General features: G+C 33.7%; 1 protein-coding gene across 4 annotated transcripts in view; it reads left to right on the plus strand.

Annotated features, from left to right (window-relative positions):
• The first annotated feature begins 496 nt into the window (after positions 1 to 496).
• Positions 497 to 21004, plus strand: part of LOC118900046 (serine/threonine-protein kinase TNNI3K) — a 288316-nt gene continuing 267808 nt past the window's right edge. For all 4 annotated transcript variants that reach the window (XM_036862208.1, XM_036862214.1, XM_036862222.1 and 1 more), the window contains exons 1-4: positions 497 to 752; positions 1362 to 1470; positions 12060 to 12145; positions 13245 to 13342. In XM_036862208.1, coding sequence (XP_036718103.1) covers positions 713 to 752; positions 1362 to 1470; positions 12060 to 12145; positions 13245 to 13342 — 333 coding nt within the window. In that variant the 5' untranslated portion in view covers positions 497 to 712. The remainder of the gene's footprint in view (positions 753 to 1361; positions 1471 to 12059; positions 12146 to 13244; positions 13343 to 21004) is intronic.

Here is a 21004-nt window from a genome sequence, read left to right on the forward strand (position 1 = left end):
TCTGGCACACTGTAAGCATTCCATCTTATTATTTGTGATATTATTGTTCTTGTTATTTTATGAATTGCTATTTGTAGAACTCAGTGTCATATTCTTATCTATGACTCTTATGGTCAATATAATCAACAAGTGCTGTAAATTAATCATGGTCTATGTTGAGAATTTCTTCCTACAAAAATAATTTTATAGCTCTACTCTAGGCCAAATTTACATTCATTTCTATTAGTAGCATGCCATAAGATGTGGGTTTCCATTATATATATACTATAGAGACAAATTCTATCACCAGTCACTCTTTTCCAACTGCCATTACTTTGGCTTAGGAGAAAATGATCCTGAAAGATCTAGGTAGTTTTAATGGCTCTTTGTGAACCTCAGATGTAACTGAATCATTTTCTAGATTAAAGAAATGCCGATCAAGGTATATACGGGTAGATAATCAATTGATGAAGGCAAGTAATCTTATGGAAGCATTTACTATTTATCTTTGATACAGCTCTTTTAAACAGACTGATTAATTCCCTTCATGATTTCACCCTGGAAAGCACAAACTATTTTGTTCTTTGTCATTGTTGTATGACATTCCATTTGGCGGTCAGCTTATTTTTAGCCAGACTATCAAAGTATTTTTCAACTGGACTGCCACTGCACTTGAACTTGGAATCTTGCAGCCTGAGGAACTGCACTGGGGAAAAGAAGAATCTTCTAACAAATGGGAAATTATAAATCCAGACCAACCCAAACTTGTACTGGTAATTATTCTTACATCTTTAAATGTAATATAGTTCAATAGTTTTTCTATATAGTTAACATTTCACTGGAGTATCTGCTAATTTTTACAAGAGGATAAGACAACATATTATATGAAAGTGTTAAGAAGATTATCTGAACTCAAATTACTTTTCTCTGAAAGATCTTTAGAAAAAGACAGAAAATTTCTTATAATTTTCTGTTTCTACTAGTTCCTAGGTATAATGTTATAGAAAAAAATTTGGAATACTGTTGAGTATAGGGATTTTAGGATTACATCTTAAGTATCTAGTATTTAAAACCTAAAAACTCTTGTCTAGCAACTAGAGATTGCTATAATTATAATGCAATAAAATCAAATTAAATAAGTCAAATATATTCTCTATGTAAATATATTATCCAATATCAAATGGGTTCTTAATTACTGCGATTCAATATGATTGCATTTTAAATATAAACATCTGCATTTTAAACTCACAATCAGTAATTTAAATTAAGTATTGTATAATTCAGAGTAAAAAACAGAGTTTTAATCGCTTGTATGTTATGATCTGTGTCTACATTTTGCAAAGCAGAGCTATGAATCCATCCCTTTTGTTTTTCTTTACTAGATGAATGGAAGAAGAAAGTCAGTGAATCTTATGTTATTGTAATAGAAAGATTAGAAGATGACCTGCGGATCAAAGAAAAAGAACTTACAGAACTAAGGCATATATTTGGGTAAAGTTGTCAAGAGTTATTATTTCTCTGTATAAGTGTCTTCATTGTTGATCTAGTTTTTAGCTGTATCTGTGTTTAAAAACACAACCCATATAACTGCCTATGTTAACCTTAGAATATAAGGTTATCTCTTCCTGCCCGTTCATATAGCCCCTAAAATGCAAATATCTTATCTCCTTAAAATATGCCTTGCCTGTTCCCATCACTAAAGTTTAAAGAGAAAGGAACCTAAAGGCTAGCCTTTGAATACAAACTGTTGCTGATCTGAATAATCTTCTCTAGAATTAGATCATTCTCGTGAGCCATGCCAGCAACAAACAGTAAGACTTCTCTTCCCAAATGGTGGTAGAATATTGGCCACATTTTTCTTTTTGGACTACTAGAGAACTCCAATTTTAACAAACCCTTCAGTCTCTTGACATTGAAACGCTGTCCGTTAATGAAACTGTGTATCATTCTGCCCCTGAACAATCATATACCAATGTGTAATATTGGCTTCAGGCTTTCAGTGGGTTTTGTTCCATGATAACAAGATAAAAATAATCTGGCATATTGTCACAACCTTGTAAGACACAAAATGTTCAAAAAAGAGAGACAGAGCCCTTATATACACAAGCAACCTTTTGGAGAAATTGAATCTTGGCATTGAGAAACAATGTATTTTGGGGTGTCAATTTAATTTAGCTGCCTGACTGAGGAAAAGTTCCACGAAGGCCAATTAGCCATGCTCACTTACAGCTGCGTTATTCATATAATGCACTGATAACAAAGAACTCTAACCATTTTACTTGGAAAATAAGTGTAAAGCAATGACCACATGACATATTTTTCAAAAGAAATTTCAGATATAGTAAACATACAAAGCTCACATAACTGGTAAATAAAGTTACCCATGTATAATATAGTTTATATAAAATTTGTCAGTGGGTTAATAAGGCCTTCATAAGTGTTCAATTTGTGGTTTGGGAAGTAGTTAATTTTCCCTGTTATTTAGCCCAAAATGATTAACTCAGCTTTGACACTCATGATGAGATACACTGGGATGACTTTTGCAAGTATTATCATATGCTCTCTTATGGAAAAACATTTGAAAGTCCTGTAGAGATGTGACTGGCACTTTGGTATAATAGATTTATACATGCATATTAATTTTGTTGGAAAAGAGCTATGAATGTAGAACTTAATCATAAACCCTCTAGCTCTTATTGACAGATAAATATGCTGAATGAAATGTGATTAAATTGGAGATTTTCCTCAACTTTATAAAGTTAAAATCTCATGTATTTGTTGTTATTTTTTAAATTTGGGAAGTATTATGCAAATATGTCAAGGCTAATTTAAACAGACATATCCTTTTAAGGATTAAGCTTGAAATGTACTTTTTTCTCTTACCACATCAACAACAAGCAGCTGTTTCTGCAGGTCCTACTGTAGCTGGATTTATTGTGCCAGCTATATTCAGGGTGTTATTCCAGACACATCAAATATAAACCATTATTTAATCCTCACCATGACCCTGTGTGATAGATAATATTACTCCTGGTGGATAATAAAGTAAGGAGCAGAGACGTTGGATCTTGTCAAGGTCATATGGTCAGTAAGCACTGGAACTGTGAATTTTAGCAAGGTCTCCCCAGCTTCCTACTACACGCTGATTCTTGCTCCCAGAGTTTCACAATCTGGTTGAAGGGAAAGGCATATATAAATAACTCACAGAAGACAGCCTATGACAAGTGCTAAGTGGAAGAAAAAACAAGATGGCTTTCAAATACAAAAAAAGAAGGTTTGTTGTCTTGATTTATTCATTGGTTTTGTAAAGCATTCCAGATAAAAGGCATAGTTGAGTAAAGATATATAGGCAAGAATGGATGAGTTCCATGGAAAGTCTACTGGTAGCAAGAAAACTTAATGTCTTGACCATTTTACCTAAGCTGAGTAAGAAAGCTGTGTCAGTCAGCATAAGGATTTTGCAAACATAGTTTTAAATCCAGTTTCTTTTATTTACAAGCAATGTATCTTTGGGTATATTACTTAATCTCCTTGAGGCTCATTTTCATCTGTAAAATGAGGTTAATAATAACGACCTTACAGGACATTTGAAAAATGATGTCAAATGCTGAGTACAGGGCCTAATGCACAGTAAACATTGAATAACTGGAGGTTTCTATTATCATGATTGATCAGGTAAATAAGGGCAGTTTGAAAGACTGAAGACTTTATTACCAAGTGGGAGTAACAAATAGTTTATTCAAAGTTAAGAAGTGAGAAAGTTAGGATAAAGTGTTTTTATGTCAAGAGGATGTTTTCAAAAATAAAAATGTAAAATGCTAGAACAATTCAAAATGGTGCCAAAATCTGAAATATAACTTTTAAAGATTGTGATCAAGAGGGATTTGAAGAATTTTCAGACTAGAGTATTAGAAGGCTCATCAAAATTGATGTCAAATTCCCTGAGAATAATGGTAGGGCATATTGAGGAGACGAAGACTGGTAGCCTGGTGCTGAAGCCATCAAAGAACCTACACAAATGTCCCATTAGCCAGAAGTGATAATAATGTGGCTGAGGAGAGGATTACCCACAGCCTAGAATCATGTTTCTCCAAGGGCTAAGGACCTCCTGCAGTAAAATAGCCAGCAGTTCTTGCAAAAATTTTAGATTCCATGATTCTACCCCATATCAAATGAATTAGAATCTCTGGGGATGATTTCCAGAGACCTGAATTTTTAACAAGCTCCCCAGGTAATACTTTTGCATGCTAAAAATGATCCTTCAGCTAAAGTTAGAAAACTACACTTCTAGAAAGATACCTAAGTTGCACTGAGAACTCTGTCTGCGGTGGTATGGGTGAAGCGATGAGGAATATGAAAACAGAAAGCAGGCAACTAGTATGGTCTACAGAGAGTCAAGGGAGCAAACAAACAAACAAACAGAACCGGAGTACTCTGCTTTGTCTGCTTCCATCAAGGCAGATAGCATCGTGGGAAAGAAAGTCAATCCTGCCTAGGGTAGAGTTCTCAGGATTTTCTTTTCTCTAGAATAAAATGATGGATGACAAGGAAAGAAAAGAATGGAGTATTGAGAATATAAATTGTCTTATTCATTGGCTTACACACCAAAATTTTAAGAGTAGTTGGGAAGTTTAAACATAATATTGTATGAGATCACATTTAATCGAGTATCTAGGACATTTTAGGTGTTAAATCTTAGAATCTTTCTTTCTCATCTTTATTCATGCTGTATGCGATGTAAGAAATACTTCTGTGAAGGACAACTGTGTAATGCTGCTTGACATCAGGCTTCCTCTAAACATGTAGATAAAAGGAAAACTGTATAAGGTGCCTAAAAAGAAGCATTTAATACTAGAGTCATAGATCACTAGTGTAAACATAGATTTGCCTGGGTTTTTATTTTTTTGCAGCTTTTTTGGTTGTTTTCATTTGTTGACAAGTTTCTTTATAGCATTCATGGTAGATACTAATTCCATTCATTAAAAGAGATTTTCTACATCATAAAGCAAGACTTATGTCACCTCAAATACACAATCTCCTGATATAGCTTTCACCCACAATATAGTACAGAGCAATATAAATACTAAACTTAAAAAAGACAGGGGCTTCCCTGGTGGCGCAGTGGTTGGGAGTCTGCCTGCTAATGCAGGGGACACGCGTTCGAGCCCTGGTCTGGGAAGATCCCACATGCCACGGAGCGGCTGGGCCCGTGAGCCACAACTGCTGAGCCTGCGCGTCTGGAGCCTGTGCCCCGCAACGGGAGGGGCCGCGATAGTGAAAGGCCCGCGCACCGCGATGAAGAGCGGTCCCCGCACCGCGACGAAGAGTGGCCCCCACTTGCCGCAACTAGAGAAAGCCCTCGCACGAACCGAAGACCCAGCACAGCCAAAAATAAATAAATAAAATTAAATAGCCTACTTTATAAAAAAACAAAAAAACAAACAAACAAAAAAAAAACTACCAGTTGGCATAGCAAAAATTCTAAAAAAAAAAAAGACAAAAAGAACTAAACCATTATCTTGCTTATGCCAATTTATAGCAGCTTTGAAAAAAGAGCTTGCTATGGGAAAGAAGAGGAATGGAAATTGAATGTTCCCTCATCTTCCACAATAAAGTTGAATTCACTCATAATTTTGAACATTTGTTGAGATAATAGAGGAGAGACTGGAAAAAAATGAGGAAATAGAGAAGGCAGAAGAAGGAAAGACAGAAGTGGTACACTGGAGTACATTGTGTGGTTATTTCCTCCTCTTTGCTCTCTCTGATGTTTATGTTTATCAGTATAATAGCACTTACTACCTGGTGTTGTCTTTATTCATTTTACAGGTCTGTCTAACCACTAGTATATGTGCTCACTAAAGGCAGCTTCTTTGTCTACTTAGCTTTATTTATATTTGTATGTATTTGTAATAGCTATTTGGATAGCACTTGAAAGGAAAACAAATTAACAACTTAGTGCTTACCATATGCCAGGCATGCTACTAGGTATTTTAATATGCATTAGCTCATGTAATTGTAAATGTATATATGTAAGGTGCTTTGAGCTCGGTGACTGGCACATGGTAAACACTCAAAAATGTTAGCTAAAAACTAATCGTCATTGTTTATGTTCACATCCTTCTGGAGTAGGTATTGGGCTTGCCATTTTATACCTGAAGAAAATAAGGCTAATCAAATTAAACTGGCTTGAGCCAGGTTACACAACTTGTACAGTTGTACAGGGATTCCACCCATCTGTACTTCACTTCAAAATGTATGATCTTCATGATCTTAGTTCTCAAACTAGGAAGGGGAAAGAAGTATGGATAAGAATTATCTTTGAAAACTTTTCACCTACCCCATGCCACTCTACAAGTTTGCTATGTCCTGTGTACTAGAACTGTCCCTGCATGTGGGAGTGGAAGAATACATTTTACACTCCCACTCCCACACCTTGGTGATACACGGACCCTTACATGATCTTTGAAAACCACTTACATGATGGGTCTCCACGTGCAACTTTTAAAAGGCTTCCAATTAAATTATTTTGTTTCAATGTTTTTAAATCTTTAGAAATTTCAGAACTATGTTTTTCTGATTTCATTGTCGAGCCTACTTTTAATCTGCTTAATCTGTAATATGTCTATGAAGAGATTCCAAAGAAGTTATAATTTTTCAGTGCTATGACTTTTCAACATAATCAGAAAAACCCTATTTTTTCTCATTTTTAATCTCATTTTGGCATTGAGTAGATATACCTTGGTCAATAATGCTAATATCTCACTTTGAAATTGATTAGGTTTAATAAATAAGCATAGTCAAGAGGATGCTCTGTTCCATGGGAAAGCAGTTGCAATATTTAGAAGAATTGAAAAAGAAAAAAAACGAAGGAGGTTTTCTGAGATGTACCTTCCTGCTTATTTTCTCCCTGAAAAGTTCCTCTGGGCCCAGCTGCAGTCCACCATACTTATGCTCCAAATGAAATATCTTCCAAAAACCTACTTTTTCAGAACTATAACCAATTATGAAAATTAGCTATTATAAAATAAATAGCTCCAGAAACATCACAGACTGACCTTACCAAAGGAGAGTGAAATTCTCTATCAAGGTGCTAAGTAGAGTATTGAGGGAGTAAATTCCATCTTAAAAAAAATAAAATTGAGTGAAAGGATTATTTGGTATGTTTGATAAGTGCATTGTGTTAATTAGCAATGAAACAGAAAACAACAACAAAAAGACCTCAAACCAAAAAGCAGAGAATTCACATTGTCCCAAGACTGTCTACCTCTCTATTTCTTTTCTTGCTTGTCTAGGTAAAACTAGCTAAGTAATAGTTTTACAGGAATATCTTGTAAAAAACCTTGAAGCAGCCTGATCTCAAACACTCTTTCTGTCCCTGTCTCTGTCTCTTTCTCTCTAGCTTAGTACATCACTTGTTCTCACTATCTCTCCCCCTTTTATCCTTCCTCTATTCTTCCCTCCTATCCCATACTGCCTCCATCTTCCCTTTCACTTTCCTATCCCCCTTCTCAAATGCAAAGCAAAACAATAAAAAAGTTAAAATAATATCAGTGCTTTAGTAAAAATAGTTATTATAGCAGCTAGTATTTATAAAAGTCTTACAAGATCTCCCCCATTTAAACCTCACAATAACGCTATGATATAATAATTATTATTGTACCAGTTTTATCATCCTTAATTATTCTTACCCTGCCACTGTATCTCAATAATTGTTTATTGTATGAATGAAAGAATGAATATGCTTCATATTGTTAGTTTGCAGATTTGATCTGGAAGATACTGGACAAATATGTTTCTGGATATTTCTTGGAGATATATCTTGGGAACAGATCTTATTGATGATTCTTCTGTTTTTATTGTTTGGGGGGAAATCTGCAGCAGCCATCAAGAACTGCACAAGAAGTTACAACCAACCATTTGAAACCTAAATTATCAATTTTGGAAACTAGATGATCCATAACAAATTTTTTACCTCCTTTCTACTTTCTTGGCCTTTACCTGTATTTCAGCCAATGAATTAATTCAAGAAATGTATCTACCTATCTGAATATTTTGGCTTTGGCCAAGTGTTCAAATGTTACATTTTAATAAGTTTCCATTTGTGAACATGTCAGATATCTTCTTGAAAGGATGAGGTCATGAGAAGTTTAATTGGATCACAAAACTGCATACTTTTCTGGATAAAAGGTAAAGGCTAAGAAAAGGGTTCATTATGCTACAAGAAAGAAAGTAAACTTTGTGCCCAAAACTACCATTTTTAATGATGAAGAACAGAATTTACTATTAGAAATATATTCATATAGTGACTTCATTTTAATTAGGAACTTCATTCATGCACCAGCAAGCACTGTGAACTCATTAGGATATGTTAAGTTACAGTATGGCATGGCAGGTGATAAAAAATGTAAGGGAAAATTAAAAAATCAATTGAGCTTAGGATATTAGAATACATAAGTGATGCTCAATTGGCAGTGAATTTGACACATACAGTCCCTTTAGAAGAGGCAAAAGAAGAGAAAATACCTCCCCTAGGAATGATTGCTTTAAAATCTTGAATATTTTAATTGCATGTATCAAACATTTGACAGGAACATTTGACTAGAAGTTAACAGGAAGTTAGAATTAGGATTCAAGTATAGCCCCAAAGTAACTCTCATTAAAAAAAAATTACATTCCAGTTATTAAAGTTAAGATAAAAATTTTACTGTTAAAATTGCACTTAACTGCCAAACACTGTGGGAGTCTATTCTCTGTTTATTCATTTTGTTGGCATTAATAGAAGTTGCATGAGTTCAGGGAAAATAGAATTCAAGAGGAAAATAAAAGAGACTACAGCTCAGTTTTGACAAGGAGCTATTTAGGACTGTATACTGATTTACTTATGAATGGTCAAATCTAGTGTAAAATTCAGTAAGTTAAAGAATGATTGTTGAACAAAAAGTCTCTAATATAATTCATACTTTCAGTCTTATTTATGTAAACAATATACATTCATTTAGTGTTTTTTTTTTTTAAAATAAAGCAATGGACTTTATCACCTTATTTTTCTGTTTATTCAGTGTTTACTTTCTTTGCAAAGCTGCTTGGAGCATTAGAGATCAGGACTAATGCTAAGGTCAATTGCAGGATTCTCTCTATTGTGTGTGTTCCCAAGACTGACGCACTTAAACGATCCAGGAATTAGTGAATAGTTCCTATCAAGTAGACTGTTGAAAACAACCTGAAATGAGCATTAAGAACACAGGTGGTGCACACAGTTGGGTGTTCAGTAGGTGTTGTGCCAGACTGATTGAATATATCATCAAAGTTAGAACTTGGAAAAAGAAAGCAATTGAGTCTACCTTCTCAATAAAATGATTTTCAGCACAACCTTTTTTTCCTTTGATTTTGTTGTTCTTTTAATATCTCCAGTGCTGAAAATGCCTTCCCCATAGTAATGATGCTGCTGGACTTGTATTACAAAACTGTGATTCTAGTAGTTGCTCTGAATCACTGATAGGTGCTAGGTGTCACCACAGTGAACTTGGTCAAAATAGGGAAATTTTACAGGTTGTGAAATGTGAGAGGTCAAAGAAGGTCAAACTTGGTTTGAAAATTGTGCTAAAGTTATCTCAAGACAGACTACAAAAGGAAAGTTGTACATTCACAGTAAACTTGCTAAAAATAGTAATGATAATGTATCATGTACCAAGTACTATAGTAAGCACTTGATTTCATTTTTCTTCACAACACAATGTCATATGAATCATTTTAATAATTTTATAACTGAAGAAAGTGAAACTTGAGGAGGTTAAATAACTTGCCCAAATTGGAGAAAAAGAAAAAAAAAAAAGCACTACTTAAAGACAGGAACAGGATAGGATTTCAGTCCTGGTGTGAATACAAGGCCCAAGATTTAAGAAGTACCTACACTGCTGAAATGATTTTTTCCACTTTTAAAACATCAAAACATGGTAGGTATTGCTGTATAATATTAAAGATACACATTGAAAAACTAATTTTTCTCAAGGGTTTATTGCTACAGAGGAGCTCTCAAGCTTTATCTTCTTTCAGTATTTGCCATTCAGTTTGTTATAGTTAGCTCAAAAGAAAGTGTCAATACTTCCTTCTCTCTTTATCTCTTAGGCTGAAGGTTGTATAGTTCTTTACATCTAACAGAAAGCTTCCCTCTCCTGCCCCACTCCAATACTTTGTTTTCTGTCTTGTGTTCTTATTGTGTGTTTCATTTGCTAGATAATGGAAGGACCAAGGAAGAAAAGCCAAAGCAGCTCAGAGCTTCTGAATCACTGTCAATCAACATCTTCAATTGCTAGTTTTCTAGTAAAGAAACAGTTTTCTTTTCCTTTTTATTTATGGACACTAATTTCCTATAAACTTTAAGAGAGAAATCCAATCTACCTAGCTTTAAAAGCAGAGTTCAGCTCTTCAGAAAACCTGTGCTATTTGAAATCATAACCATGGCGAAGACCTCTGTGAATGCATTTCCAAGTTGGGCTGCTGAGTGCACTTTGTTTAGTAGTACCTATCAGTTGAATTTCTCCAAGACATCTATAATACACCTGGCTTTGAGAATTTAGATGTCTGGCTCAGGCAAAGGCCACATATTTCCAAGAACCATATTATTTGGTAAAGTTTCTGTTCATACCATGAAATAGCTATACCATTTACAATTAGGCTCCTTTGGTAGACATTTTAAATAGTGGTATTTTCATCAGATTTTTTGGTTTGTTTGCACTGTTCATTGAGCTGAGGAAGGTGCAGATAGAAGTGAGTTAAACTCTTAACTATTTTTCCTGAAATCCTGGGCTCCTTGCTATATTATATTAGCAACATTTGTAAAAATGATTTGGTGTTCATTGTACTTCAACGTGTGGCATTCCAAAGCAAGTTGAGGTATATTTCTCAATGTGAGTAACCATGTCTGTGGACTTTGCTACTGGGAAGTTGAACATGGAAAGCAAGAAAGTGAAGAGGGTGAGAAAGTTCTGCAATATTCCCATGTCTGTGAAAACAAACCACTGGACTTGCCATTTCTAATTAAAGCATTTCACTGAAATCCTTCAAAATCCCTGGAATTAGAGGCTTCTCTTTTTAGCAGCACCCTGGAGAATAGCACCTTTTCTTTTTCTGTTTTAAAATTTCAGTAGCTTTTGAAGTTCTTAACTAGGTGCCTTGATGATAATGTTCTGAATTTATAGTACCTTTCAAGTGTAAGTACTTTACAAATGATATGGAAGGCTCATTCACCAAAGACTTTGCTATCTCACTAAAGCTGCTGAAGATTTAAATAGGCAGGAGGCAGCTTGAAATTAACCTGGGAGGCCAAAGATATGATCTCATTTCTACTGCAAAATGTCCTGGGAGTACCAGTGACCTCAAGAGGTCGAGAATTTTAGCTTTACATTTTTTTCAAAGGCTACCTAGGGCTCTCTACGGCCCTCCTGGGGCAATGGTCTTTGTTCAAAGGCAAGGATTTCATTAATTGAATCACTAACACTACTTCTCTTCTCACCTGGGACTGTATCATAGTACCTTATCAGAGTTTAGACCTTCTTTATCTGTGAAATCTGACCCAGCCAGAGTACAAGGAAACTTTGCTTCAGGCAGAATTTGTAATACATTGGGACTGTATTCCTTTCTCCAGTCTCTTATCAAATGCTACCTTTTTGTTTTTTTTTCTTTTTGGAGAGAATTTCTTGAACTTCTCCCTAAATATTATATAAGGTTTTGATTGTGAGAGAAATGGGTTTATTTTCAAATACCTGTGTTTTCTACTTGTACACAAATTTTAATTCATTAAGGTGCCCTGAAAAGTTCAAATTATATATAGAACATAGAACTTGTATGATAGTCTTTAATTTAAACTTGGTCTCTCAAACTTTTAATATTATTTTCTCACAATTTTAGTTATTATTCATCTAGAGGTATACTCAAAATTCTTTTCTCTAGGTACAAAAGAATCCTAGAAAAGATATATTTCTGAATTTGTAGTAACAGGATTCCCTATTATAATTTTTCAAATGAAAAATGATAAACTAAAAGCTGAAATTTGTAATCATCTGTAAAATATTTTTTTTCAGTTCTGATGATGCCTTCAGTAAAGTCAATTTAAATTACCGCACAGAAAATGGTCTGTCTCTACTTCATTTATGTTGCATTTGTGGAGGTGAGTGCTTGGAACTCAATACTTTATAAGCTGGCTATATGTATATATGGTCAGTGATTTGAACTGCTTAATAGTCAGCAAGAGAATTCTATTCATGCCCAATTTTCTCTTTCGCTTTGCCCCTAGAACCCTGATAACCTTTAGCTGAAGAAGTAACTAACTACCAGGCAGATATTACAATTGATTTAGCTCTGAATTTAAGTTTTATTGTGCTCCTACCTTGAATCAAGTTTGCTTGGGGGAAAAAAAAAGTATGTTTCAGTATCGGGCACGCCAGTCACGGATTAGGTTAAATTCAGAAGCACTTAAAGCATTTCCCAAAATATCATCAAGCAATTGCTTCACAGTCTGTAGTAAGATATGTGGAAGGTAATAAATGCCAAAGATAAAATCCCAAAGTGAAGATTGATCAAAGTGAAGACTAAGAGTTTAATTTCGCTCATATCTTGTTATGTTTGGTTCATTAATATACCCCAAGCACCTAGGATGGTGCCTGGCTTATAGTAGGTACTCAGTAAATTTACTGAATTAGTGAATGAATAGTTTTTTGTTAATCCAAACTAGTATCCTTTGAACTCAGTTTTTAAAAGAACACTAATGTATAGTATTGACACTAAACATATCCCTTAACCACTCCTCCCAAACAGACCCTACTTAACAGATCTTCTTCCCAAATTTAAACACACCTTCCCAACCTTAGTCATTTTCTCCAGATTTCTCTGATCTAAATAATCTCCATTGCTAATGATGTTCTGACGAATCCTGCACAGCTAGATTTCTATCTAAGCTTTTTCACAAATAGTTTACTAGGGTGAATTTTTTCATGTTTTAATGTTTTAAAACATGATGAGAGCACCAGATAAAAAATGTAACCCAAATGCATTAAAATATACAGCACTGATACAAAGTTTTATAAATGTAGTAGAAATGTTCACTACTAAGTAAGGCTGTCAATTAACAGAAAACTTTAAAAATGGCCTCCAGAACAGCAGTCTGACATTTTCATACATCAGTGTGATATTTATCATTAAGTTAAAGAGAGATTTTTAAGTCACTTAGTCTATCCCCACAGTTTAACTTTTTTCATTTTTTCTCTAAGGCAACAAGTCACATATTAGAACGCTTATGTTAAAAGGTCTCCGCCCATCTCGACTGACAAGAAATGGATTTACAGCCTTGCATTTGGCAGTTTATAAGGTACAAAAGTTTTGTATTAGAACCAAGGATGATGTATATCTGTAGGCTTTTTTTTTTTTTGCAAATTAATGATCATGGGAAATATGCAGTGTGACCACAGAATTACATTACTGGATAAACTTCTAGTTAACTCTTTGTTGAGCAGATATCATCAAAACACATTCTTTTTTTATTGCTTTCCATGTTTACCTCATTTAATTTTCACAAGAACCCTGAGAATGAATACTATTATTATCTCCAGGGTTACATGGTTAGCTAGTGGTTAGCCAGAATTTAAGACCTGGCAATCTGGTTCTCTTGCCAGAGCTCCTTACAAGGAGACCAAGCTGCCTCTGTGCAGAAGATGAGGTTGCATTTGAGGATGAAAGAAGCACATTGAAGCTGCATTTTTCTGCATGTTTTCCTTAATAAAAATATACCTCTAGGGTTCTCTTTAGTTTCTTTCTTTTATTTCTCCTACTTTTGCTTCAGTTGTTTTTTTCCTTACATTAATCCTTGGTTCCAACATAATCTCAGTACCTGATCATAAAGTAAATACAAAAGTGGATGGGAAAGGCTGGGATACTCAGTGTTGGGGCAGATCCTTGAGATTGTCATAAATATGAATTTATGTAACATATAAATTAAATATAAATGTTCATTTTCTGATTGTAGTAAGTTTCAACTTACTCTGTACTTATTACGAGCTAAATATCACACTAGGTTTTATATACATTATTTCTTCTATCATTAAAATAACTTGGTGAGTTTCATATTAGTCCTTATTTTACTGAAAAGAAAATTAAAGATTAAAGTTGGTTATCCAGTAAATGTTAGGATAATGATTAGAATCAAGTACAGTTGAGTCTTACTGTTATATTGGAAAATATTTTGTTCTTTCTCAATGTCATGTGAGTCTGTGACAGGATTTTATTTCAGTTTTGTATGTGCAGGTGTGGTGGTGGCAGAGGCGGGGGCTGAGGACAGCCATTTGCTCGTATCTGGATCACTTTCACTTTGCTCTGCAACCCTCCCCCAACCTTTAGAGAGTTTATCACTGTGGGGGAAGAGAGCCATATTTTCCCATAATTCACATTCACATATTCCTGTGATTCGTCATGCAAATGCTCTAATACTCATCATTTTTCAGGCCCCATCAATGCCTAGTCAATTTGTCCGATTCCTTCTGGGAAAAAGTGTCAGTAAGTGCTAAACTGTCTTTAATACCTACTAATCATCCTACAAAACTTGAATGGAGACTGAGTTCAGGGTGTAGGAAATAGAGTCTGACGCCGGCTTTTCTGCTAAATGGCAGGAGGTGAAAGTAGAAGAGCTTCAAGGAATAGGAAGCTGGTGGTGGATGGTCAAGGCAGTATTGTGAAACCATGAATTCTGAATTTGACTGTCGGGGAGACTCTTTCTGTATTAGTTCATTTTCCCAAGACTTAGCATGACACAGCCACACAAATGGGTTCTGAATGATCTAGGGCTACAATCTTAAGAAAATACAGTTCTTCCACCTCTGTTTATCAAACCTAAATTTCCATTTTTAGAGTTCTCTTTGCTCTAGTTATTCTGTTTTCTTATATTTTACAGAAGTATATATGCACTATAACTTTTTTATAACAAATTTAAACAAATTTAGAATCTTAGGACACAAGGTAGGCAAAGATTCTTAAGAGGCCATAACAGAATGCATGATTACTTATTTCTTAACAAAGATAAAAACAAATTAAATTTACCATTCCACTTTAAACACAGAAACAATATAAAGTAGCCATTCATACTACTATTGTATTTTTTTTTTCATACTACTATTGTATTAAATCTAGTTCTAATTATACCTTCCCTGGACTACTGCAGTAGGCATCTGATTCATTTTGGGCTGTGATTCTCTTCCCCATATATTTTAATTCTTATTTTAGTATTATTTTAAACAAAATAATTTCCAGACTATTACAAGAAACTCCTATATACACTTTATCCAGATTTATTAATTGTTTATATTTTGTCCCATCTCCATCATCACTCTATTTTTTTTCAGAATCATTTGAAAGGAAATTAAAGACAACATTCCCTATAGCTACTAAATACTTCTATCTTTATTTCCTAAGAAAAAGGAAATTCACTTACATAATCACAGTACAATTATCAAAATCAGAAAATGTGACATTGATACTATGCTCCTTATCTAATCTATACTCAAAATGCAAATGTGGACAGTTATCCCAATACTGTCATTTATAGCTATTTATTTTTGTGTTGTTTAGCATTCAATCCAGAATCATATATTTTTAGTTTTCTTGTGTCTGTAGTCTCCTTTAAACTGAAGGAGTTTCTCTGCCTTTCCTTGCCTTTCTTGATCTTAGTATTTTTGATGCATACAGAACAATTATTTTTATACAGTTCTTTGGATTTTTAGAAATATTGCAATTGAACTTTATTTTATTATTAATACTCACAAAATGAATAATGTGATTTTCAAATCGTTTTATTGGCCACATTCAATTACACACCCCCGAATGCTGGGCCTGCCTCAGACCTGAGTATTTTTCACAAATGAGGGCATCTCTGCTTTCATTAGTAAAAACAGAGCAGAAGTTTAGCTTTTAAATTCCATGTAGATAGTTAGGTCTCATACTTTTGTTGTTGTTGTTGTTGTTTTGCTTTGTTTTTGTTTGTTTGGTTGGGTTTTTTTAAGGGTCAGATTTATTGAGGTATAATTATACACAATAAAATTCACAATTTTTTTTTTAAATTTTATTTATTTATTTATATTTATTTTTGGCTGTGTTGGGTCTTCGTTTCTGTGCGAGGGCTTTCTCTAGTCGTGGCAAGCAGGAGCCACTCTTCATCGCGGTGCGCGGGCCTCTCACTGTCGCGGCCTCTCTTGTTGTGGAGCACAGGCTCCAGACGCGCAGGCTCAGTAGTTGTGGCTCACGGGTCCAGTTGCTCCGCGGCATGTGGGATCTTCCCAGACCAGGGCTCGAATCCGTGTCCCCTGCATTGGCAGGCAGATTCTCAACCACTGCGCCACCAGGGAAGCGCAAAATTCACAATTTTAAGTGTACAAGTTGATGACTTTTGAAAATGTATATATTCATGTACCATCATTGTTATCATGATATAACACTTTTCTATCATACACAAAAGTTCATACCTTTATGCAATCGGTTCTCTCCTCCATGTCACCTGACCTCTGGAAACCACTGATGTCTTTTCTATCCCTATAGTTTTCCCCTTTCTAGAATTTTATATGAATGCAATCTATTCAGTTTGTTTTCTTTTATATATGGTTTCTCCCACTTATCATAATGCTGTTGTTGTGTGTTTAGTAATTCATTTCTTTTATTGGAAAGTTGTATTCCCTTATAAGGATATACCACAGTTTATTTAACTATCCATCTGTTGAAGGATTTGTTGATGGTTGTTTTTAGATTTTGACTATTATAAATAAATTTGTTATTAACATTCTTGTACAAATCTTTGAACTGTTTTTATTTCTCTTGGACAATATCTAGGAGTGAAATTGCTGGGTCATATCATAAGTGCATTTTTAATTTTAATAAGAAAATGCCAAACTCCTTACCGAACTAGCTACATCATTTTCCATCCCATCAGTAATGTATTAGAATTGTAGTTGTTCCACATCTTTGCCAACACTTCGTATGGTCAGTATATTTTATCTTAGCCATTCTATTAGATGTGTATTCGTATCTCATTATGAATATTTTGAATTTCCCCAGTGACTAATGAAATTGAATAGATTTTCATTTGCTTGTCACTAAATTTTTTTTGGTATAGTGTCTGTTGAACCCTTTTTCCCATTTTTAAATTTGGTTTATTGTTTTCCTGAATTGTAACAGACTTTTATATATTCTGCATACAGATTCTTCATTGGATATATATTTTGGAAAAAATTTCTCCCATTCTATGGCTTGCCTTTTCATTTTCTTAACAATGTCATTTAAAGAGAAAAAAAGTACTATGCATTATTTTTTAACTGATGACTCTAGTGATTACACTATGGATCCTTAACATATCACAGGTACTTTCTGTTAATATTGGCCTACTTCACTTTAAATGTAAGACCCTTCCAGTGGTATAGTTCCACTCAATCTTTATTCTTTATACTGTTGTTACCGTATACCTTACATCTATACATGTATAATCTCCAATACTTTGTTAGAATTTTTCTGTTAAGCATTAATATCTTTTAAAGAAAATAAGAGAAGATAAAATATCCTTGGTTTTCAGCAGATTGGTTATAATAATCCTGTGTATGATTTCCTGTGCACAATGCTTTTTGAACATTGAGTTTCTTAAATCTGTAAATTTGTTTTCATCAAATTCAGAAATTTTGACCATTATTTTTTCAAATATGTATGTTAGATTGTTTGATAATCTTCCAAAGATTACCAAGTCTCTGTTCAGTTTTTTCTATCCCCTTTCTGTTTTCAAAATTTTATTATTTCTGTTTATTTGAATTCAGTTTCAACACCATTTCTCTGCCATCTCCCATCTGATTCTAATCTGCTAAGACTTATTCATTTCAAATGTATTTTTCAGTTCCAGAATTTCCACTTAGTGTTAAAATATAATTTCAAATTCTCTGCTCTGATTACTCATCTGTTCATTTATTTTTCCATATTTTCATTTAAATTCTTGAACCTATCATTAGTGACTGCTTTAAGTGCCTTATCTGTTGTTTCTAACATCTGGATTACCTTAGTGTTTGTTCTACTGAATGCTTTTCCTTTTGACTACATGTTACATTTTCTGGTTTCTTTACTTATCAATTTTTATTGCATGTTAGACATTATGTATTATTTGTTACAGGAAATCTTCATTATGTCATCTTCCCTTAAAGGTGTTGAGTTTGTTTTCTCAGGCAGAAGGCTAGGGCAATCATGGAATACTGTGGGGGCTTACTTTGTATCTTTCCCTTCTCCCAAGATCACAGTTCTTTCTTCATGTTCTTCATTGACTGAGAACAGTTGGTTAATATATTTTGTTCCACTTTATAGATTTTACTTGTCAGTGGGGAAAATCCATACAAGTTATCCTGTCATGATCCCATATATTTTTAGATTGCTTCTAAAGTGATCTGCATAAGACACAAATCTACAATGTCAATGTTCATTTAAAACTTTCTATGGTCACCCATTGCCTGTCTAATAAAATTCAAACTCCTAAATTAGATATTCAAGATCCCTTAGTTCACAGTTTTGCTGAATTTACTTTCCAGACTCTTTTTGTGCAGTCTCTGAACTTCCAAACCTAATGGTTTTCAAATTTAATGTGCATGAGAATCATATGGTAACTACAGGTTTAAAATGAATATTTCCCTCTCCATCTCACACCAGTCTAATTTGATACATCTAGGATAGGCTGAGAATATAAATATTTTAGTAAATAGTCAAGGCAGTTTTGATGCAAGCAGTCTAAGGCTCCATGTTGAGGATCACAGTTCAAGTCTTGCAACTCAAATTGTGGCCAGAGAATCAGCTGCATCTGCCTCAAATGAGAGATTTTTAGGAATGAAGAATCTCACTCCCTATTCAACCAGAATGTGCTTTTTTTTTAAATCCCAGAAAGCAGGTTTGCGGGCTAAAGTTTGAAAAGCACTATTCTAGATTACTCCATTCTTTAGATTAAGCACTTTCATACTTCAGTGTTTTTATTCTTGTTATTTCTTCTGCTTAAATACCTTTTAATTTATTTTCCTGATAGGAAAATATTATTTATTTAAAACCAAGGTAAATTGAGCCTTCTTGAGCTTTCTTGAACTCTCAGATTTTACTGTACTATCTTTTGGGTTTCAGTTACACATTCACATTCTTTTTTAGTACAGCACTTGTAATTATTTGTTTATTTCTATATTTCACATGTTGGACTGTAAAATTCAAATTTGATAGTGAGTCTTTTTCATTCTGATTCCTCAGTGTATAGGACCTGTAAAAGATCCTTGTTAAATACTCTTGAGAAATTAATGAGTACCCAAACATTAGTACAAATAATACTTGATATTGATATAATAATGTACCTTAATAAATACTGTTAGCTTAAAAGCTACACTATTCATGTTCATATCTCAGTTCTGAGACTTAATAGTGTTCATCTTTAGGCAAGTTACTCTCTCCCACTGTCTCTCTGAAATGGAGCAAATAGAATTACCTATTTCATTGGGTGGTTTACAGTTTTAAAAAGGACAAACCATATGCAGTATGACATGCAGCAAAATATTAGCACATAGTAAATACTTAATAAAAGCTAATTATTGTTGTTGAACTTCTATTTCAACAAACATTTAATAGAGACCTAATGTGTCAGCCATTTTACACAGAAAAATAAAAAGAAAAGAACCATGTCCTCTGGATTATTGCATTCTGAAGAGATGAGAATACCTAATACTAGATATTAAAGAAATGAAGTCTATCTTAGATCAATGGGCTCCAAACATTTTTTATCATATGCCATATAAAATTAGTACCTCAAAATGCATATAATTGTTCATAAGTTATAATCATGAATAAAAATCACCAGTAAATAGCTCAAGGCAAAGTAAACTCTTTGGCAGACAGTGTTAAAATTTGTGGATGTAAATTCATACTTCAAATATCATTTTTGATAATATCAAAATATTTTGACAAATTTATATTCAAAGATAATTAGACTGCCATTAATTTTACCTGGAAATTTAGCTTATACAAAGCTCAGGTAAGTAGCATGAAAAACGCAGCTCTGCCATTTTCCTTTTCTTCTTATGTTAATAATATGTATTTGATCTACAGTTTCATCACAGGAATTTTTTGAAGATAATATGCCATTTTTTTAAGGATCAATTCAGTTAAAATAAGATATTAAAATCTATAAATCCACTGAATTTGGCTCAAATAGCTATAATGCATCCTCATATACTAAATGCTAAAACTCATATATTAAATGCAGGCAACTCTCAACTTCTCTCTATTTGGAATTCCAAGTATTTATTTCTTATACTTTGGGTACTGTATGTAACACATGACAAACTGATATATGAACTGAGACCACCAGTGTAAATTTTCATGTTAAATATTAGTAAAATTTTATTATCTTTATATATAAATAAACATAAGCAGAATTTCTAGTATTTTCTTCTTGCACTTTAACGAATATTTCCTTACAAGACTTCTGTCATATTTTCATTCCACTTTGGGGCATACTTCTTTAGATGGTATCTAAATTGTACTCCTAAAATGAAATGCAAGATTTTGGGGAAAAAATTGAGATTTATATAGTTTCAAAGATTTTAAATAAGAATGTTAATGAATAAAAGTTTATTAGACCATCTAATTTAACCTCACATACACAGACAAACCACTTGATGAAATTTCTTTGTGAATAAAAAGTAGCATTTTGATTAGTCAAATTCTTTTTAGCATTTCACAGGATAAAAGCAGATATTGAATGGTCACTTATTCCATCCTGTAGATTTCTAGCAAGATCTCATTCCAGTCATTCAGAAGAATTATTTTATATATTTATTACAAAGGGGAAGGACAAGGAAGGAGGGAAAAATTTAATTCAAGCCTATTTCTGTCTGGGTCACTAGACCTAGGTTCTCATTGCTACACAACCATGCCTATCAGAAAACTCTGTTTTCTAGTCCTGATGATTCATAGACTGGAAACCACTGTATCT

This window comes from Balaenoptera musculus, chromosome 1 (assembly GCF_009873245.2).
Source record: "Balaenoptera musculus isolate JJ_BM4_2016_0621 chromosome 1, mBalMus1.pri.v3, whole genome shotgun sequence".
NCBI lineage: Eukaryota > Metazoa > Chordata > Mammalia > Artiodactyla > Balaenopteridae > Balaenoptera > Balaenoptera musculus.